Source organism: Carcharodon carcharias, chromosome 12, assembly GCF_017639515.1.
Source record: "Carcharodon carcharias isolate sCarCar2 chromosome 12, sCarCar2.pri, whole genome shotgun sequence".
NCBI lineage: Eukaryota > Metazoa > Chordata > Chondrichthyes > Lamniformes > Lamnidae > Carcharodon > Carcharodon carcharias.
In genome coordinates, this window is record NC_054478.1 from 113,616,160 (window position 1) to 113,638,988 (window position 22,829).

Sequence of the window (22,829 nt, forward strand, 5' to 3'; positions counted from 1 at the left end):
ACCCTCACTGCACCTCCCTTCAACTTTCCCATCCACTTGTGAAAAGGCCCTTGCTACCCATGAACTCATTATTGATGATTGTCAAGGCTATGATTTCGATACAGAAACCTGGCAGAGGGATGATGACACCTTTCCCCAAAATGAATTTCCCTGCCTGGCTATATTTTCCACCACTTGCCTCTTCCTGACCACTGTGGCAGTGGTGTGTCACTTATCAACAAATCAAACCTTGATCTGACCTCCAAGTCCTCTGGCACTTTCTCCACTTTTGAGCACCTCACCTCTCATTCAAAATCCTTGTTCTCTACAGCTTACCCAAGTAGAATTAAAATTTCCTCACTTAGATATCTTCACTGCTTTCCTCCCTCAGCTTCTCTGCCAAGCGAATTCTCATCCTTGGTGATTTAAACCTCCATCTCATCTCATTGTGGAATGTCAATCATCACCTTTCCCTGCCTCGACAGTGCTCTGATTTATTGCTGGGCCTTCTGAGCCCGCCTTCTCCAGAAATGCAAAACACAGTGTCCCTCGAAGAACTCCATCACAGCCCAGCATGAATATTAGTGAATGGGTGAGTAGATAAATGAATGAATGGCAAGGTGGTAGGGTGGGTTAGGTAAATGGGTAAGGTGGCAGGTGGGTTAGGTGGGTGAGGTGGCAGCTGCTAGGGTAGTCAGCGGGTGGAGTGGGGTGGAGAGTGGGTGGGTGAGTGAGGTTACTGGCATGTAGATGAGGTTACAGTGGGTGAGGTGGCAGGTGGGTGAGGTGATCGTGAGGTGAGTGGTTATGTAGATGAGGTTACAGTGGGTGAGGTGGCAGGTGGGTAAGGTGATAGGTGGGTAGGGTAGGTGACTGAGTGGTTAGGTGTGTCAGGGCTGGCCAGATCATATTGGAAGGGCTAGTCAGGTCTGGGGATAGTCAGATCTAACTGAGGGGGTAGTCATGTGGTGGGGGCAGTCAGATCTGGTCTAGCATTGGTAAGGTGGTCGGGGTTAGCGTAACTGGGAAGGCTAGTCAGGAGAGGTCAGGAGGATAGCATTCTTGTCATTAAGATCAAGACCATCCAATCAGCTGCATCTGCTATTTCCACTGTTCCACAAGCCAGCCAGACCAAACTTCCTCTAAGGTTCCTCCTGCCCCAGCCCTGAACTTGCACTTTCTATAGTTTCTCTCCTATCTCGCCTCATGCCCTCACTGAGCTCATCTTGTCCATGAGACCCACCTCCTATTCCCTCAACCATATTCAGACTAAACTGCTGATAGCCCAACTTCCCCTCCTGGTCCCCATTTTAGCTGATAGTATTAGCAATTCCCTCTTCATTAAATCTACTATAAACATCCCCTTCTCAAAAAGCCCATCATGACTCCTGGTCCTTGCTTACTACAATCCCATCTTGAACCTCCCTTTTCTCGTCAAAGACCTTGAGTGTGCTGTTGCCTCCCAAATCCATGCCCATCTTTTCCATATCTTCATGTTTGAATCCCTTCAATCAGGTTTCCATCTCTGCTACAGTTCCAAAATGGCACTTATCAAAGTGACAAATGATTTCGAGTTTGACTGTGAAAAATGTAAATGATTCCTCCTCCTCATTTTCAACCTGTCTGCAGCCTTTGACACGGTCAGCCACACAATCCTCTTCCAACACCTCTCTACTGTTATCTAGCTGGGTTGGACTGCTCTGACCTGGTTCCCTTCTTATTTATCCGGTCATAGGCAGAGAATCACCTGCAATAGCTTCTCTTCTCATCCTGCACCGTGATGTCAGGTGTCCCTCAACAATCAATGCTTGGCCCTCTTTTTTTCTCATCTGCATGCTTCCCCTCTTTGATATCATTCGAGGGCACGGCATCAGTTTTCACATGTACGCTGACCGCACCTCACCACCACCTCTCTCAATTCTTCCAGTGTCTCCAAATTCTCAGACTGACACCCAGTACTGGATGAACAGAAATTTTAGAACATTTAGAACACATAGAATACTGAAGGCATTGTCTTTGGTCCCCACGGCAAACTTCATTCTCTAGCTACCGACCTCATCCCTCTCCCTGGCAACTCTCTGTGGCTGAACCAGACTGTTTGCAACTTTGGTGTCATATTTGACCATGCAATGAACTTCCGACCACATATCTGGGCCATTACTAAGACTTTCTGTTTCTACCTTGGTAAAACTGCCTGATGCAGATCAGCTGTTAAAACCCTTATGCATGCTTTTGCTACCTCTAGACTATTCCAACACATTGCTGGTGGCTTCACACATTTTACACTCAGTAAACTTGAGCTTATCCAAAATTTTGCTGCCATGTTCTAGCATGGCTAAAGTCCCATTCATCACCCTGTGCTCACTGACTTAAACTGTCTCCTGGTAAACTAACACCTCCATTTTAAATTGCTTCTCCTTGTTTTCAAATCTCTCCATAGCCTTGTCACTCTCTATCAATGTAACCTCTATGAGTCCTACAACCCTCTGAAATATCTGTGCGCCTCCAATTCTGATCTCTTGCACATTCCCGATGTTAATCACGCCACCCTTGATTGCCTTCAGCTGCCAAGTATCTGGAATTCCTTGTCTAAACCTCTCCACCAATTCCCCTCCTTAATTTTCTCCTTTAAGACGCTGCTTAAAACCTACCTCATTGACCAAGCTTTTGGTCATTTACCCCAATATTTGCTTATGTGGCTCAGAGTTAAATTTTGTTTGATAAGACTCCTGTGAAGCACATTGGGATGTTTACTATGTTCCAGGTGCTATACAAATACAAATTGTATAATTGTTTTTGTTGTCACCAGTACCATAATGGTTGCATCGGAGGAATTCTGCTTTGTGCAGTCAGAATCTGTGAACCACTTCACGAGGGCCTCAGTCCTTGGACAGTTATCAGACAGGAGATAAGCAGAATAATAACAAAAGATGGGTTAGGGATTGTGGCTAGGGATTGTGAGGGGTGGGGTGGGGAAGGAAGTGGCAGTGTTGATATGGGGAGACAGAGGGAAATAAGAGGTGCAAAACTAGTGCTGGCCTGGGTCAGAGTGGCAGTGGTATTTGTGCATAACTGAGTATCTGATACTTGGGGCACAATTTTCAATTCAAACCGTGGTCCAGATCCGAGGTGGGCAGGTCCTGCATTTTGGTGTTGCTGGCCGGCATGCTGGTTTCCTGTCATGATCCTGAATATGAACCATTTTCAAAAGAGACGTCATCAGAGTCAGATTGCTCGCCCGTAAGCTTCTTTTAAATTCATTTATGGGGTGTGGGCGTCGCTGGCTTGTCCAGCATTCATTGCCCATCCCTAATTACCATTGTGAACCACTGCAGTCCATCTGGTTTAGGTATACCCGCAGTGCTGTTAGGAAGGGAGTTCCAGGATTTTGACCCAGCGACAGTGAAGGATCAGTGATATATTTCCAAGTTAGGATGGTGAGTGACTTGGAGGGGAACTTCCAGGTGGTGGTGTCCCCATGTTTCTGCTGCCCTTGACCTTCTAGATAGTAGTGGGTCATGAGTTTGGAAGGAGAGTTCAACTTGGTGAGTTGCTGAAGTACATCTTGTAGATGTTACATACTGCTGCCACAGTGCATCGATGGTGGAAGGAAGTGAATGTTTGTGGATGGGGTGCCAATCAAGCAGGCTGCTTCACCCTGAATGCTGTCAAGCTTCTTGAGTGTTGAGCAGCAGGCGACCAATTAACTGGAAATTGATTTCATTAAAGGGCTTATTAAAGTTCCTGTACCGACTGGGATTTCATGTCCAATCCAACGTGGTGGGCTGAGGGCAGAAAGGGGGGCCATGATTGTTCAAGGGAGGGATTCTGCCCCCACCCCATGTAATGGCTGTAGGGCCACAACAGCAGCACTTAATTGCCCTCCCCGGTAGTTGTCTTCCCTCCAGGATCGTGCCCAGGCAGCTTCGGCTATTTTAAAAATCAAAAAAAAAGAATCACAGAATCTTTACAGTGCAGAAAGGGGGACATTCGGTCCATTGAGTCTTCACTGGCTCTCTAAAAGAGCATTCTATGTAGTTCCACTCCCCTGCCTTATTCCCGTAAACTTACACATTCTTTCTTTTCAGGTAGCAATCCAATTCCCTTTTGAATATCTTGATCGAACCCGCCTCCACCACCCTCGCAGGAAGCTCGTTCTAGACTCCACCCTCTGGGTGAAAAGTTTTTTCCTCACATCACTTTTACTCCTTTTGCTAAATATTTTGAATCTGTGCCCTTTAGTTCTTGATGCTCTCTTGGGTTGGAACTATTTCTCACTATTTACCCTGACGATATCCCTCAGGATCTTGAATACCCCTATCAAGTCTCCTCTCAGCCTTCCTTTCTCCAAGGAAAATAGTCCCAACCTCTCCAATCTATCCTCATAGCTGCAGTTCTTTATCCCTGGAATCATTCTTGTGAATCTCCTTTGTACTCTCTCTGATGCCTTCACATCCTTTCTCAAGTGTGGTGCCCAGAACTGGAGGCAGTACTACAGATGAGGCCTAACTAGTGTCTTCTACAAGATCAACATGACCTCTTTACTCTTGTACTTAGTGCCCCTATTAATAAAGCCTTAGAAACTATATTCTTTATTAACTGCTCTCTCAATATGCCCTGCCATCTTCAGTGACTTACGTACACATACACAAAGGTCCCTCTGTTCCTGCACCTCCTTTAGAGGCTGTCCCTTTCTTTTATACTGCCTCTCCATATTCTTCCTGCCAAAATGAATCACCTCACACTTCTCTGCATTGAACTTTATCTGCCACTTGCCTGCCCAATCCACCAACATGTCCATGTCATTTTGAGGTTCAAGACTATCCCCAACACACTTGACAATGATTCCAATCTCCTTTCATCTGCAAATTTTGAAATCATGTCTGAACACCACAGTTTAGGTGATTAATCTATATCAGGAAGATTAAGGTTAAGAGTAAGGTGGGGAACTCCACTGCAAACCTTCCTCCAATCTGAAAAACAATTTCTTATCCAAGTGCCTACTTTCCTTTTTATTCCACAAGCTAGAATTTTGCTCACAAGTCTGTCATGTGGCACTTTATCAAGTGCCTTTTGAAAATCCAAATACATCACATCAACAGCGTTGCCCTTATCAACCTCCCCTCAAAAAACTCCAGCAAGTTAGTTAAACATCAATTCTCCAGTCCTCTGGCACCACCCCTGTGTTTAAGGAAGACTGGAAGATTATCACAAATGCCTCTTCAATTTCCACTCTCACTTCCCGCAGTACATTTGGATGCATCTCTTCCAGTCCTGGTGCCTTATCTATTTTAAGTAAAGATAGCCTTTCTAATATTTCCTCCTCAATTGTAAATTCTTTGAATATGCCAGTTACCTCCTCTCTCACCTCAGCCTGTGCAGCTTCTTCTTCTTTTGTTAAGGCAGATACAAAGTACTCATTTAATACTTCCACTATCTTTCCTGCCTCCATGTGCAAGTCCCCTTTTTTATCCATAATTGGGCCTATTCTTTCTTTTACCACCCTTTTATTATTTACATGCTTATAGAAGACCTTGGGATCCCCTTTTATGTTTGCTGCCAGTCTCTTTTCATGTTCTCTCCTTGTTTCTCTTAGTTTTTTTCACTTTCCCTCTGGTCCTTATATATTCAGCCTGGTTCTCCGTTGTATTTTCTACCTGACATCTGTCGTACGTGCACTTCTTCCTTTCATCTTCACCTCTATCTCTCTTGTCATCCAGGGAATTCTATCTTTCCTCTTCAAAGGAATATATATTGAACTTGCCTGCAATACTTTTTCTTTTAAGGTAGCCCGTTGTGCAGCCACCATCTTTTCTGCCAACATTTGGTCCCAGCTCACTTGACTCAGATGCATTCTCATCCCATCAAAGTTGGCTTTCCTCCTGTTAATTATCCCTGCTTTGGATTGTTCCTTGCCCTTTTCCATGGCAACGTAAACCTTATGTACAATGGTCACATCCCCTAAATGCTCTCCCACTAATATCTGATCCACTTGGGCCAACTCATTCCCCAGAACCAGGCCCAAAAGTGCATGCCCTTTCGTTCGACCAGAAACATACTGCTGCGGAAAATCATCTTAAACACATTCCAGGAACTCATGCCCCTCTTGTCCCTTTGCACTATTTCTATCCAAGTCCACATTTGGATAATTGAAGTCCCCCATTCTTGCACCTCTCTGTAATTTCTTTGCAAATTTCTTTCTCTGCAGTCCTTCCACTAGTTGGTAGTCTATATACTAAACCGATCAATGTTATTGCATCTTTTTCATTCATTACATCTAGCCAGAGAGATTCCATCCTTAACCCCTCTTGGACATCCTCTCTCTCCAGTACTGTAATGCCATCTTTAATCAATATTGCCACTCCACCCAAAACAACCCCCAACCCCCCCCCACCCCCACTTTTCTTCCTTTCCTGTCTCTCCTAAATACCTTGTACCCAGGAATATTTAACGTCCAGTCCTGCCCTTCTTTGAGCCAGGTCTCTGTTATAGCAATAATATCATAGGTTCATTTGTCAACCTGTGCCCGTAATTCACCAATCTTATTAATCACACTCCGTGCATTTACATGCATGCACATTAGCACTGATTTGGGCTTTTTTACTTTTCTCCTTACTCTGACCCCATCTAATGACTTACTATTGCCTACATGAATTCTATCAAACTCTCCAAGTATTTTATTTACCTTGAAACTACTCTCTGATAAATCATCCTTATCAGCTAATACTCCTCTCCTTGCCACTGCCAGTTTTTCACTTCTCCACTCTGAATCTGGTCCCCATCCCCCTGCCAATCTAGATTAAACTCTCCCCTATAGCACTAGCAAACATCCCTGCAAAGACATTAGTTCCAGTCCTGTTAAGGTCTAACCCATCCTTCTTGTATAGGTGCCACCTGCCCCAGAACTGGTTCCAATGCCTCAAAAAAATGTGAAAAAAAGTTCCTGCCCTTCTTTTTCTCCTCTTTCTCCATGTTCAGAGTGGCAGCTCCCACCTAGACCAGTGGGGTTGCCGCTGAGTGCTGGCGGGCTTCTCATTAGTCCTTCAATTCAGGAGCCTGACTGCCATCCCAATTGGTTGGTGAACTTGCTACTTGGCCTTTAATTGGCTGTACCTTTAGAAATATCAGTGGGCATATCTGGAACACACCATGTGGGGTCGAGATCTGGAACTAGCCCCATATGTCCAGTTCTCGATACTCAAATGAAAATGTAGTCTTGATCTTGTCATGGTGCCCACAGCTGCTTGGAGGGGGGCAGTTGGTGGGCAAGGGAACTTCAAAATATAGCATGGATTAAATTGTCGTCACTCCAAATAATGCAATTGCATAAAATATTGATGGATGGGTGGAAGAAATGACACCAAATCTCCTGCTCAAGGTCCAAAAGACAAACTGAACTCTGTTCTCCACTCTCAGCATTCAGATACCCTGTGATCAGAACTCTCAGAAGGAAGTATGACCAGGGAGCCAGGGAGGTCAACTCCTGGAATCTAGGTCCAAGAACCTGACAGCAGTGCTACAAGAAGTCAAATGACCCCACACAGATGGTCAACATCATGGATTCACCTTCACATTACATCTTCTACCCACCACAACATCAGCCTCCAACACTGCTTAATGTGCCACACTCCCATGCAACAAAACTACTGACATTCTGCATTCTCTCCTGCAGGATAAGAGGGCCCATAACCACCAGGAGCAGAGCAGAACCAGTGTGATTGAAGATATCTTCTGCATCTTCTGAGCCCCTCTATGCCACCTGGTCTTAACCCAACCTTCCCCTTCTGAGTTCCTACTTTCAGACACGCACATACTGCACAGCACAGCAGCGCAAGGAGGAAGAGAGAAGAGCAACTGATGAACTTGACATGTTATTTACAGCAACCAGATCCAATACAGTAATTCCTCACTTAATGTTGTAATTGTGTTCCTGAAAAGTGCAACCTTAAATGAAACAACAGTAAGCAAATTAGATTTTCCCATTCCAACCAATGTAAAAAGTGTAGTTAAGTTCTGTAGGAACTTTCTCATTGGTTAAAAAAAAAACATTATATCCTTTTTTCATTCATTCATGGGATGTGGACATAACTAGCTAGGTCAGCATTTATTGCCCATTTCTAAGTGCCCTTGAGAAGGCAATGGTGAGCTGCCTTCTTGAACCTCTGCAGTCCATGTGAAGTAGGTACAAAAACAGTGCTGTTAGCGAGGGGGTTTTGGGATTTTGACCCAGCAACAGTGAAGGAACAGCGATATTCCAAGTCAGGATGATCAGTGGCTTGGAGGGGAACTTCCAGATGGTGGTGTTCCAGTGTGCCTGCTGCCCTCGTCCTTCTAGATGGTAGTGACTGTGGGTTTGGAAGGTGCTGTCTGAGGAGCCTTGGTGAGTTCCTGCAATGCATATTGTATGTGGTACACACTGCTGCCATTGTGCATCAGTGGTGGAGGAAATGAATATTTGTGGATAGGGTGCCAATCAAGTAGGCTGCTTTGTCCTGGACGGTGTCAAGCTTCTTCAGTGTTGTTGGAGCTGCATTCATCTAGGTATTCAATCACACTCCTGGCTTGTAGCTTGTAGATGGCGGACAGACTTTGGGGACTTAGGAGGCGAGTTATTCACCACAGGATTCCGAGCCTCTGACCTGCTCTTATAGCCATAGTATTTATATGACTAGTCCAGTTCAGTTTTAGGGCAATGGTAACCACTAGGCTGTTGATAGTGGGGGTTCAATGATGGTAATGCCATTGAGTGTCATTGGATAATGGTTAGATTCTCTTTTGTTGGAGATGGTCAATGCCTGGCACTTATGTGGTGCAAATGTTACTTGCCAGTTGTCAGCCCAAGCCTGGATATTGCCCAAGTCTTGCTGCATTTGGACATGGACTGCTTCAGTATCCAAGGAATCGCGAATGGTGCTGAACATTGTGCAATCACCAGCGAACATTCCTACTTCTGAACTTATGATGGAAAGAAGGTCATTGATGAAGCAGCTGAAGATGGTTGGGCCTAGGACACTACCCTTGGGAACTCCTGCAGTGGTGTCTTGGAACTGAGTTGATTGACCTCCAACAACCACAACCATCTTCCTTTGCACTAGGTATGATCCCAACCAGTGAAGGGTTTTCCCTCGATTCCCATTGACTCCAGTTTTTCTAGTGCACCTTGATGCTAACTCGGTTAAATGCTGCCTTGATGTCAAGGACAGTCACTCTCACCTCACCCCTGAAGTTCAGCTCTTTTGCCCATGTTTGAACCAAGGCTATAATGAGGAGCTGAATGATCCTGGCAGAATCCAAACTGAGCGTCAGTGAGCAGGTTATTGCACTGTTGGTGACCCCTTTCACCAGTTTACTGATAATCAAGAGTGGACTGATAGTACAGTGATTGGATGGGTTGGGTTTGTCTGCTTTTTGTGTACAGGACATACCTGGGCAATCTTCCACATTGCCAGGTAGGTGCCAGTGTTATAGCTTTACTGGAACATCTTGGCTAGGGGTGCAGCAAGTTCTGGAACACAAGTCGTCAATACTATTGCTGGAATATTATCAGGACTCATATCCTTTGCAGTATCCAGTGCCTCCAGCCATTTCTTATTATCATGTAAGTGGATCAAACTGGCTGAACACTAGCATCTTGATGCTGGGGACCTCCAGACGAGGCCGAGATGGATCATCCACTCGGCACTTCTGGCTGAAAATTGTTGCAAATGCTTCAGCCTTATCTTTTGCACTGCTGTGCTGGGCTTCTCCATCATTGAGGATGGGGATATTTGTTGAACCTCCTCCTCCAATGAGTTGTTTAATTGTCCACCACCATTCACAACTGGATGTAGCAGGAATGCAGAGCTTAGGTCTGATCCGTTGGTTGTGGAATTGCTTATCTCTGTCTATCACTTGCTGCTCGTGCTGTTTGGCATGCAAGTAGTCCTGTATTATAGCTTGACCAGGTTGACACCTCATGTTTCGCTATGCCTAGTGCCGTTCCTGGCATGCCCTCCTACACTCGTCTGTTATGAACAGCAGATGATGTGTGCATGGCTGATCAAATCCACAAGGGAAACTTGATTGCACTATTTATTTCGAGATGCATGCCTGAATTCAAAAGTAATGACTGCCAAGACTTTTAGAGCTTTTTTAAAAAAAAGTTAAAATATTTATTAACAAAAAAGATTTCAAGCACATGCATAGAACTACAAATTACTACTATAATATCTAAAATCCCTAATTAACCTGACTCCCAGTTAGACCCCCTTTAAGGCAATGGTCCAAAATAGATTTTAGATTTTAAACAGATCCAGCAAATTAACACAGTATCCTGGACAGTGGAATTCAAAGTGGCCCTCTCCAGCTTCTGTTTCTGTGGACAGCTGGTTTATACACAAATACTGGAGACTTCATACAATTCTGTTATAATTTATAATGCCTTACCCTAACATATAGCTTAATTCTCCTTTATATTTGTTTTACTAGCTTTTAATACGTAAATTTCATTGTTTCCATGTGTTTGGAACTTTACCTTTCTCATAATATAAATCTTTTCATGTTGCCACTATATATTGTCAGCAACCCTTGAGAAAAATAAACACAGCTCTGAAGAAGAGTCATACGGTCTTGAAACATTAACTCTTGTTTTTCACTCCACAGATGCTGTTAGACGTGCTAAGTTTTTCCAGCATTTTCTGTTTTTGTTTCAGATTTCCAGCAAGTGCAGTAGTTCGCTTTTAAACACATTCTTTAGCTTGCTTGTCTGGTTATTTGTAAACAACCTAAAATCCCTTTGAAATCCAAATCCCCTTTACACTTACACGCTAAGCCACCTATCATGTTTATTCATTAGTATATTAAAGACACTTCCATCCCTTACTTTTTTGATAGCTTCAACTTGCAGCTTGCTTGGCTACAACATGAAATTAAATCATCCACACAGACAGGACAACACAGCCCCACATAAAGCTACTTTACAATAAGCCAGAAAAATATTATGAAAATTATTATAGTCTCGTGACACTTCATTGAGCCAGGGTTGATCCTTTGGCTTTGTGGTAATGGTAGAGTGGGGAATATGCCGGGCCATGAGTTTACAGATTGTGTTTGAGTTCAGTTCTGCTGCTGCTGACATCCCACAGCACCTCGTGGTTATCCAGTCTTGATTTGCTAGATCTGTTTGAAATCTTAGTTAAAAACAAAAAACTGCGGATGCTGGAAATCCAAAACAAAAACAGAATTAACTGGAAAAACTCAGCAGGTCTGGCAGCATCGGCGGAGAAGAAAAGAGTTGACGTTTCGAGTCCTCATGACCCTTCGACAGAACCGTTCTGTCGAAGGGTCATGAGGACTCGAAACGTCAACTCTTTTCTTCTCCGCCGATGCTGCCAGACCTGCTGAGTTTTCCCAGGTAATTCTGTTTCTGTTTGAAATCTATCCCATTTAGCATGGTGGTAGTGTAACGGTTGGGGTGGTAGAGGCAGGAACCCTCACAACACTTAAAAGTACTTAGATGAGCACTTGAAATGCCAAAGCATACAGGGCTACAGGCCAAGTGCTGGAAAATGGGATTAGAATAGATAGTTGCTTGATGGCCGGCACAGACACGATGGGCCAACAGGCCTGTTTCTGTGCTGTATAACTGTATAACTCTAACGCAATGGAGGGTATCCTCAATGTGAAGATGGGACTTCATCTCCACAAGGACTGTGCAGTGGTCACTCCTACTGATACTGTCATGGACAGATGCATCTGCAGCAGGCAGGTTGTTGAAGATGAGGTCAAGTATGTCTTTCTCTCTCAATGGTTCCCTCACCAACTGCTGCAGACCCTGCCTGGCAGCTATGTTCTTTAGGACTTGGCCAGTTCAGTCTGTAGTGGTGCTACCAATCCACCCTTGGTAATGGACATTGAAGTCCTCCGCCAAGTACGTTCTGTGCTCTTGCCACCTTCATTGTTTCCTCCAAGTAATGTTCAACATGGAGGAGTACTGATTCATCAGCTGAGGGAGGCATGATAATCAACAGGAGGATTCCTTGCCCAGGTTTGACCTGATGCCATGAGCCTTCATGGGGTCCGGAGTCGATGTTGAGGACTCCCAGGGCAACAACCCCCACCCTCTGACTGTATACTACTGTGCTGCCACCTCTGTTGGGTCTGTCTTAGTTGAATTGTAACCCTAACCATTTTTTGGGGGTTAGCCCAGATCAGGAGCACACCCTCAATAATCACCCTTGCTTGAGTTCAAAATAGCCACTTCCATCAGACACTTATTTTTGAGTCTGAGCAAGTGAACCAACTTTCTCCCAAAGAAAGTAATGTACCTAGATAATTACCTTCTTCCAGGTAGCCTTTGAAATAATTATCAGCTAGATTATAATTACCTAGATATTATATGGGTCCGGGGGGGTTCCCTCTTCAAAAAATCGTATTTTCCCACTTCTCGGAAATACAGAGGTCAGTTCTTCAGTTTGCATACAGAAAACCACATGAGACGTTATGTTTTACTAATTTATTTATATGTTTATTAAAGGACCGATTAACATGCAATACACTCAAAAGTGGATAAGTACATTGCAGTGTTAAAGACTATAGAAAGGTGGAAAGCATAGTCTTTGTTCTCATATAGAATCCAGTAAAAGAGACTTTAAAAATAATGCTACAGCTCAAAATCATTTTAGAATATCCATCAAATATTTAAAGCAAAGTATTACTTTAAAACTCCCCAGTTGGTTCAGTCGTCCAAACAGCAGGACACGTAAAATTGTTTGTTTCAAAGTGTCCAGCTCTTTGACAACCTGAGAAGTATTGGTTTAAATTTCCTCCTTAAACCCTTCTCCAATTCTTCTGATTTTGTAGAGAAAAGCTGTATCTTTATACTCTTCTTAAACTAAATTACATCATCTCTAGCAGCTATGGGTGCTCCTTCATTAAACTCCTCCCCTTTAATTATCCCCTATAATTCACTATTATTTCCTTGTTCAGGGTGGACTTATTATATGAACACTGTGAGCATATATCTGGTCAATATGTGCTTGTGATATATTTTAATATCAATCCTAATTAATTTCACTTGCTTCTATACTTTCATAAAGTAATTTTAAACTTTTAACACAAAAATAGTGATTTTTAAAGTTGCTTTTTCACCAGCTCAGTGAAAACTACATTCTTACAGCATCTGTCTTTTGTACCAGGTTCAATGTTCAATTCTGACATTTAAGAAGTCCACTAGTCTTTCATTATATGCTGAGCTAAATTTTAAGAATGTATTCTTAATAGGTAATGACACCAATCCTAGGCTGAACTATCATTAGTGTGTGTGTTGTCACCTTCCTTTAAAATTCCCTTGGTAGTGAATAAGATATTTAAATTGTAAAAAGATAGTCCTTAGCTAGCTATTTCCGAAACAGGCAAGAGTGCTTGTGGATTCCAGTGTATGCTACCATCATAAGGTAATGTTGTCTGTTTTAAATTAAAATCAGAGCTGTTTTTATTTACGTTCAGTGCTGCCCAGGTAAGTGTGTGAAAGCTTCTGGGTAAAATGGCTAGCTGTTAGCCTGTAATCGTTTTCTCAATTCTAAAGTAGAATGTCCTAACTGTAAATGAATTCTTACTAATATTTATTTTTTATCTAACTATTCGCACCCAGCAATGGTAATGGTGGTTTTTGGGAGATTATCTGTAAGGTATGATTAAGCCAAGGTATGATTCGATAAGATAATGTCAGGCTATTGCTTGACTCGTCTGTGGAATGGTTCTCCCAATTTAGTAAGGAGGGTCGACAGGGTTAAGTTTGTCCTTGTTCTTTCTGGTGCTTAGGTTGATGCTAGATGGTCCGTCCGGTTTCATTCCCTATCCAATTTTCTGTGGGTGGCTTGCTAGACCATGTGAAAGGGCATTTAAGAGTCAAGTGCTGTGGATCTGGATCACATGTAGCTCAGGCCAGGGGAGCACAGCAGATTTCCTTTACTAAATGGCATTAGTGAACTAGATGGGTTTTTACGAAAAATTGTTTCACGGTCATCATTAGATTTTTAATTCCATATTTTTTTAATCCCACTATCTATCGTGGTGTAATTTGAACTTGGGTTCCCAGAGCATTACTGTTGGTCTTTGGATTACTAGTCCAGTGAAAATACCACTAAGCTACCACCTCCCCTAATCTAATACACTTGGCATTGCTAAATGCATGTAAATGAAGTAAATCTTAAAATGAAAATAAAACATTTAAAAATATAAAAGAAATATGCTAACTCTTTCTATTTACCCCCTGCTCGCTGCCTGTCCCGCTCGTCAGTTCCCTTTCCCGAGTGGTGTGAGGCAGGAAGAGCAGCTTCGGAGCAAGACAAGCTTCGAGTTGCGGAAGTAAGCTGCAAGCTGATGAGGTGGAGAGAGGAAGGGCTGGCGAGATGGAGGGTCAGCAGTAACCAGGAGGGTTGAGGAGTGAGGGGGTCAGTGACAGGGAGGGGCAACAGTGACCAGGAGGGTTGGCAAATGGGAGGGTCAGTGAGCAGCAGGATCATCGGTGAGCAGAGAGGATCAGAGGTGAGCGGGAGGGTCTGCAAGCTGGATGGTCAGTGGTGAGTGGAAATGTCAGCACTCAGTGGGGTTGGGGTGAGAGGATGGGTCAGCAAGCCAGGGGATCAGCGAGAGGGAGCCAGTGAGCATGAGCTCAGCAGCGAGTGGGAAAGTCAGTGGCGAGTGGGAAGGTTGGCACTGAGTTCTGCTGTAGAGGACTCAGGTGAGGACTTTTCTGGGCGGCTGCTGCATTTCAAATATAATAAAAGGGTCATTACATTGTGGAAGCTTTTTATGGGTACAGGGAAAAGCCAAGCTTACAATTATTATTTAACATTATTTATAAAGACTAACATCTGCAAATGAGTTCACAGAGAATCTTTATGCTGTGTTCATGGTTTTGTGCTAATATTAGAAAGGTGACTTGTTAAAGGCCAGGCAATAAATGGCTAAAAGCCAGGCAACAATTTTTTTTCCCCCAGTTTGTGACCTTTTTGATTACAAATATCATGTAAAGTTGTTTGCTTAAAACTCAAAGGTCAAAAGGTCATGTCTTACAACTGATAATAGATGTTTGTTTAGAATATTATTGAATAAGTTGAAATTTGGTAGTTTGTAACCACCCTTACACAATGGCTGCTTGGTGGGACAGATGGGGGAGGCGCTGAAGCAAGCAGATTTAGGAGGAGATAGGCCAAACTTGCTGTCGGGATCGTTCTGATCTAGGGAGGGTTGCCAGGGGTGAAATTGAGCCAATCGTGGACCGTTGCCATCACTATCAGAGAAAAGAGCCAATCAGAAAGTGTGTATATGGCAGGGTGGGAAGCAGAGGCCTACTTAAGCACGGTGTTCGCTAGGCTCGAGGCCATCGCTGCAGTTGGACAAGGAAGGAGGATAGCCTGGTCAGCTATCTGAACAGAGAACGCACAAGGATGGATCGACCACCCGATCCTGTTTCTCAGGGAAACCAAACAACTAAAGCACAGGGTGAATAGTCACTGGTATAAGTGTTATTGAACTGTCTGTAACAGAAATCAAATAATAAAGTGAAGTTGTTTTGGGAAAAGTCTCAAGTTTTGGGTCATTGACATCCAGAGTAAACTTCCAAACCCAGGTGGTAGGAATGGCCCAAACTTTGATGAGGCGGTATACAGGAGAGCGCTTATGGGCATTCATGCTAAGATGTTGGATGCATTGGTTGGCCTGCCAGGCAGACTCCTTTCATTGTCAAGAAGTATGCAGAGTGCAGACACAAAGGCACAACAAATGTAACCTCCATACCTGTTGAATCCTTTGTGCTGACAGGTCCCTGCTCTTTCCTGCTAGCCCCAATGAAAGGATGCAGCAACAATCTCCTACTCATCCAGAAACTCAACAGCTTCCAAATCACTTCAGAGCACCCCCTGTTTATTTCAACAATTGTGGTGTGCAGTCAGGAACGGAATAAGTTGCTGTCTGGCTGCAAGTTAAGCAGGGGGCTCAGGTGCACAAGTCACAGCGAAGCCACAGTTATTAAAGGCAGCCTGCACCATTTATAAGGCAAGTACATTCAGGCTAAAGCAGCTGGTGGAACTGTTTCCAGAAGTGTTTCAGAGAAGGATTAGAATGATTAATTGAACAGCAGGTCAGAGAGAGGACTCCCAAGCTCTCTGATGGGGTGCTTGAGGCCTAGGGGGATATGAGAAAGAGGAGAGATGTTATGTTTCTGCAGGAAGGATGCCCTCCAGTCACACACTGTGAAGGAAATGGGGGCAGTTAGCCATGGAGGTCAATTAAAAGGAGTGTGACACAAGGACATAGCTGCAGTGCCACAAAAAGACCAATAACCACGCATGTGGTCAAGATCAGTGGTCACCTACCCACTACACAGTGCACCACACCCCCATCATTCATCAGGACTCATGCCCAAATTTCAGACGCTCCATCTCACTCTTACACTAGAATAGAAGCTTCACAATCACATCTCGCAACTTTCACAAACTGCGAGTCAATCCGCTATGATAGGTACATCTTCCAAATACCTTGTAACACATAAACTGACATTCTTCCCTCTCTTGCAGCACAAAGTCACACACAACAGCAGGCAGCAACAGAAAATCGGTGGCAAACAGGCACGCCTGAATCTCCAGAGCTTCTGAGGGGACAGTACTGCAAATCCTTCCCCGGAAGTGAATGTGGCTATTGCAACTGTCTCAGTAAGAACATCCAGTAGATGGTACGTTTCTGCCTTTTGTAACTTCTCAAATCCCAATTCCTCCTCATCCTACTATCTGGCATGACGTGTAGGTGGTGTGATCATGGAGCTCTTGCTTTCCACCCAAACCCCTTCCTTCTCCCCAGCCCTCTCCTTCTGTATTTATGCTTTCAGATGCCTAATAGCTGCTGCCAGGCCAGCCATTGCAGCCTCACCATGAAGGGTATGAAATAGTAGACATCTGATGAAAATGAAACCTGCCATAGGACTTCATGCAGAACTTGGAGTCCATCCTTTCCAGTGTGCAAGTGGTTGTCAACTCCATGTCGGCACTCGCTGATTCACCCACAACACCACATCCGGTGGCTGATGTATCAGCTTCCATTGCAGCTCACTTAGTAGCCAGTGCATTTCAGTGCTGCCGTGGAAGTTCAGGCTGAGGTCATGAAATCCATGCTTGCTGCTTGGCACCGTGCAGGCTCAGACTTGCCTTTGTGGCTGCAGATCTCAGTGCTCAAAAGGAGCTTGAAAGCTCTCAGAGCGATCCAGCAATCTGTGTGCCAATAGATTAGTGAGATTGCTGAGGGACCACTCCAGGTGAGTTGCAGTGGCTTCTTTAGCATAAATACCTCCCATTTCTCAAGGTCGCATCGCAGCCAGGATAGCAGGCATTCACCTACAGGATGCTCTGCACTTTGATCACCCACCAACTGCACGTTAAATAAATGAAACCCTTTTCTGATACCTTTAACAGTGCTAGTGGAGTTGGGGGTGGGGATGAAAGGGTACGGTTCCTTGGGCAGTCAAACACAGGTTTAGCTGCGAGTATTTAAGGGAGTCTGTAAACAGGACCTGATTCCAATTTGGCAGGTTGGTATTCCAATCAAGTTAGCCATTGAGTGAAGTCATGATCATCCCACTCTTTCGGTGAAAAGATAACGCTAGCACCCTTACAGCATGCCATGGCACATGGGCTATACTGGAAGTAGTTGGAAGCAAATAGGCCATCATTTTTTGGGTCTCCAGGCTTCAATAATGCTAACACCAGTGGTGCCCCGAAGCTGAATTTTGTGGCCTGTCTCTTTCGGGATTCCCCAATTTAGTCAAGAGAGGCACTGTTTCTTGCCTTCTTATGTAGACCCCAGATCCCCTGTAGAAGGAGCCATGCTGTTTTGGATTTCTAGTAACTGCAAATCAAAATTGCAAAATCCCACTGAAAGTCTTGGAGCAAGTATAATGATGTCAGTTTGCCACTGACCACAAAATCCAGACCATTAATTGATCAGTACATTGTCATAAAATAACTATACTCCCGAACATTTATTAACGTTGGCTCTTCAGCAAGGCTCTTGGTCATTTCAGCTTTTTCTACAAGTGTAGGTATGATGTTACCAACCGAAAGGGGTTGGATATGACAAACGTAAATACTGATTTTTTTTCCTAGCATTTGCTTCACAAGAACTACCAGATGGAAATATCTATTTACTAACCAGAGAATGCTCTCATTAAGAAGCAGTAGCTGTATTTATATTTCCATCAGGCTTCAAATTCATTGCCCTTAGACCTATGGCTATGGTTTATTGTTTAAAAATTACTGGAGGAAAGTTTAAACAAGAAAAACAGTTTTCAATCTCTGACACAAATCAAAACCAGCCCAGTGGGTGTCAGATACACCATGGCAAGATATTAATTAGACACAATTTGAACCGTACAGTGATCAACATGTATTACTATTCAAAATAGGTCACAGACTTTTCTTAGGTGAATAAAAATAAATGAATAGTGCGACAAGCTGGAATGCAAAAACTCTTATGGCCAGAGTCTTCTACCTGATCACAGGGAGCAGGGATTCTTGCACAAGAATTTCCGTGGAGCAAATGTTCACTTATTATAATCTTGATGCCATTTACATTGCTTCTTCATGTTCTTTGTTGTTTTCCCTGAGTGCAGGCTTTGATGATTCTTTAAGATAAATTACATCTTCCAGGTTTTCCTCATTTTCATTGGCTTCTTCAGGGATGGATGGCTGAAGGCTCTCTGGATCAGAGTTGCTTCTTACATACCCAGGTAAAATTAAGTGGCTGTTTTCTTGTTTAACTCCATTCTTAAGAAATTTGCGAGTTAATAATGATGTCCGTCCATTCATCTGTACCTGGCTGGCGGTACTGTTGGTGAGGTTGGTTAATGCTGAGGCATATCTGTAAGTCCCACAACTTGCCTTCCCATTCCAGTCTAAGGAAAGGCGCCACCTTGTCCATGTCTTTTTAATTTCAGTCTGAACCTTTGGCAAATAGACAATATGCAATTATATTAAACCAAATTGATTCTTATTTTTAACTGCAACTCAGAGCCTGCAATCATAGTAATTTGGACAAACTCCAAAATCTCAAAAATGGCATTAATTCTGAACATTTTAATAGTCTGTGCACTTATGCCAATTATAAAAATGTTATTTATAATGGAGTTATTTGTCTATTAAAATAAAGTTAGTATGTCTATGAATCATCTGTTCACATACCAATTTTAATTTACATCCATGATTTAGATGAGAAACTCAATTCATACTGATAAAATTCACCTACAATACCAAGTTGCAAAGGACGTTTAAAACCATAGAAAAGTTACAGCACAAAAAGAGGCCATTCAGCCCATCATGTCTGCACTTGCTGAAAAAGAAAAAAAATTAGCTGTTCATTCTGACCCCACCTTCCAGCAAAAAGTCCATAGCCTTGCAGGTTAAAGCACTTTAGGTGCAGGTCCAGGTACCTTTTAAAAGAGTTGAGGGTTTCTGCCTCCACCACCAAAGCAGGCAGTGAATTCCAAACTCCCACCACCCTCTGGGTGAAAAAGTTTTTCCTCATGTCCCTTCTAACCCTTCTACTAAACACCTTAAATCTGTGTCCCCTGGCAACTGACCTCTCCGCTAGGATAAACCAGCATCCCAGTCTACTCTGCTAGGCCCCTCATAATCTTGTACACCTCAGTCAGGTCACCCCTCAATCTCCTCAGTTCCAAGGAAAACAACCCCAGTCTATCCAATCTTTCCTCATAGATTAGGCTTGAAAATTGCAGCTATGTCTATTCAAGCAAGATGGCAGTGGTAACTCCACAATTGACCTTTGTGTTTCCAGGATAAGAATTACAAAGGTCACCAAGATAGGATAGATGAGGAAGGTTCTCCAGCCTAATGAATCTGAGGATACTGCTCAAGCGCTATAAAATGAACTAGATAGAGTGTATAAATGGGCAGAGCTAGGACAGATGACGTTTAATATGGACAAGTGCAAAGTACTTCATATAGGAAAGAGAAACATAAATATTTCATAATGGCACTGAAATAGCTAAGGATGTAATCAAAAAATATCTTAGGGTTTTGGTACATTCAAAGTTCAACATGTCCAATCATGGTGGAGCCACAATCAAGAAAGCAAATAGAATGTTGCATTTATACACGAGATAGTGGAGTTCACCCCTATAGAAGTCATGTCGAAATTGTGCAGTAACCTGGATGGATAACACTTTGAACACAATCACCAGGGAGAAAATCGAGTATTGCAGCCAGTTCAGAAAATAACCACAAGACTTATTCCAATTGTTATGGGATTCAGTTAAGAGGAAAGACTGGAAAAATGTGCGCTTCTCAGAACTGAAGGGAAATTACTTAGAAATAGTCTTGGCAATAATAACTGAATAATTAAGAGCTGTGGAATATAGTAAAAGTAACATAGGAACAGGAGTAGGTCATTTAGCCCTACACCTGTTCTGCCATTCATTGAGGTAATGGATGATCTGTGACCTAACTCCAAATACCTAAACAAAGGTGCTTCACCTGAATCATTAACTCTAGATGGCACGGAAAATTTGACAGACCAGCCAGAGGTCCATTGACTTCAGATGGGAATCCTGGCCTGTTTCTCTCTCCACAGGTGCTGCTGGATCTGCTGAGTATTTCCAACATTTTCTGTTTTTATTTCGGTTTCCAGCAACTGCAATATTTTGCTTTTGTCCATATACCCAGCATTGTCTTATATCCCTTAATGCCATTGGTTAACAAAAGTCAATTAATCACAGCTTTAAAATTAACAATTGGCCTGGTGTCAATTACCATTTGAGGTAGAAAATTCCAAACTTCTACCACCCTGTGTGTGTGGAAGTGTTTTCTAATTTCAATCCTGAAAGGTCTAGCTCTAATTTTTAGACTATGATTGGCCCTCCAATCCAAAGTTCCCCAAACAGCGGAAAAAGTTTTTCTCCATCCGCCCCATATGTTCCCTTTAATGTCTTGAGAACTTCAACCAAACCACCTCTTAATCTTCTAAATTCCTGGGAATACAACTCTAAATTGGGTAAAATAAAAGTAAAATACTCTGGATGCTAGGAATCTGAAGTAAAACCAGAAAGTGCTGGAAATACTCAGCAGGTCAGGCAGCAACAGAGAAGAAATAAACAGAGTTAACATTTAAGGTCGATTATCTTTTATCAGAACTACAGTACTCTTCCGAGGCTTCAGCACAAAATCAAAGCCCCGATGCAGTACTGAGGGAGTACTGCCCTGTTGGAGGTGCTTTCTTTTGGATGAGATGCTAAACTGAGGCCCTATATGTCCTTTCAGGAGGACATAAAAGATCCTATGAGCATTATTTTGAATAAGATCAGGGGAATAATCCCCACTGTTGCTCCTGACCATCCTCTTTATGCTAATATTTTTGGTGTTAATTTTGATATCCATTGTGAGTTTCTTTTCATGTCTCTTTTAGGGAGCTCTTATCTTACTGCCATCCCTTGCTGTTCTTTGTATTTTTCCCATTTGCCAGAATCTGTGCTTTGTTTTGCATTTTATATTCTATTTCTTTTAGTTTTATGTTGTCTCTTATCCTTTTAGTTGTCCAGGCTATCTTCTTGGCAAGTTGAACTCTTGCCCCTGAGCTATAAATTAGTTTGTGTCACATTAAACTCAGGAAAACAGGTAGATCCAGAATACTTATATACAGAATATATATGTATAGAATACAACAGAACTTCAGTGGAGTGGCAATCACCATCAGATTGCCACTCTGTTCCTTTTAACTTACCCAGATTTGGAGCTGCACATTTCTTGTCCGATCTGCCAAACTGGGCCTTGTGACAAATGTGCAGCCTGCTTCCCGAGTCCTTCCAGTACAGCACAGCAGTGTCAGGGAAAGTGTAGCCATGCACCCTTTTCACGGCACTAGCTGCTGTAAAGCAGGTTAGTTTAAAGGTCCCAGCCACTTTGAGAAGCCAGGGAGTAGCTAAGTGTTGTAGGGTGGCTGAGTTGTACTAGTAATGATAGAGTTGATCTGCTGATACTCCTTGGTGAAAACATTACGGTTATTTACAATATACTCAGCAGCAACTACATGTGTGCTTTCAACTCCAACTCTGTCTCTACACTGACTACTGAGTAGCCTGCACCACTCTCCTATTGGTTACTACAGAAAGGAGAGCCCAGGAGAGGCTATTAAAGTCTCCAGAACACAAAATAGGACAGAGTGTTTGGAAAGGGCAAGGAATCTAACTTCAAACACATCAGATAAAGGGATGACAATGAGAAAGGCGACGGGAAATACAGGACTGAAGGTGTTGTATCTGAATGCACGCGGTATACGAAATAAGGTAAATGAGCATGTGGCGCAGATTGAAATTGGCAGGTATGATGTGGTGGGCATTACGGAGACATGGCTGCAAGGGGATCAGGACTGGGAGCTAAATATCCAAGGATATACATCCTATCGAAAAGATAGGCAGGTTGGCAGAGGGGGTGGGGTTGCTTTGTTAGTAAGAAATGAAATTAAATCAATAGCAAGAAATGATGTAGGGTCAGATGATGTAGAATCTGTGTGGGTAGAGTTGAGGAACCGCAAAGGTAAAAAAAAAACCATAATGGGAGTTATGTACAGGCCTCCGAACATTAGTCAGGATGTAGGGCACAAGATACACCAGGAGATAGAAAAGGTGTGTAAGAAAGGCAAGGTTACTGTGATCATGGGGGATTTCAATATGCAGGTAGACTGGGAAAATCAGGTTGGTAGTGGATTCCAAGAAAAGAAATTTGTGGAATGTCTACGAGATGGCTTTCTGAAGCAGTTTGTGGTGGAGCCCACTAGGGAACAAGCAATTCTAGATTTAGTGATTTGTA

At 43.1% G+C, this 22,829-nt stretch overlaps 1 protein-coding gene and 1 long non-coding RNA gene across 2 annotated transcripts in view; one reads left to right on the forward strand and one right to left on the reverse strand.

The window, feature by feature from the left end:
• The window catches only part of LOC121284855, a 102,131-nt gene extending 83,392 nt beyond the window's left edge, over positions 1 to 18,739 (forward strand). The window contains exons 2-3 of the long non-coding RNA XR_005944559.1: positions 16,539 to 16,693; positions 18,660 to 18,739. This is a non-coding gene — a long non-coding RNA (uncharacterized LOC121284855). The remainder of the gene's footprint in view (positions 1 to 16,538; positions 16,694 to 18,659) is intronic.
• Positions 18,317 to 22,829, reverse strand: part of LOC121284854 (parathyroid hormone 2 receptor-like) — a 205,272-nt gene continuing 200,759 nt past the window's right edge. The window contains exon 13 of the mRNA XM_041200675.1: positions 18,317 to 18,953. Coding sequence (XP_041056609.1) covers positions 18,579 to 18,953 — 375 coding nt within the window. The 3' untranslated portion in view covers positions 18,317 to 18,578. The remainder of the gene's footprint in view (positions 18,954 to 22,829) is intronic.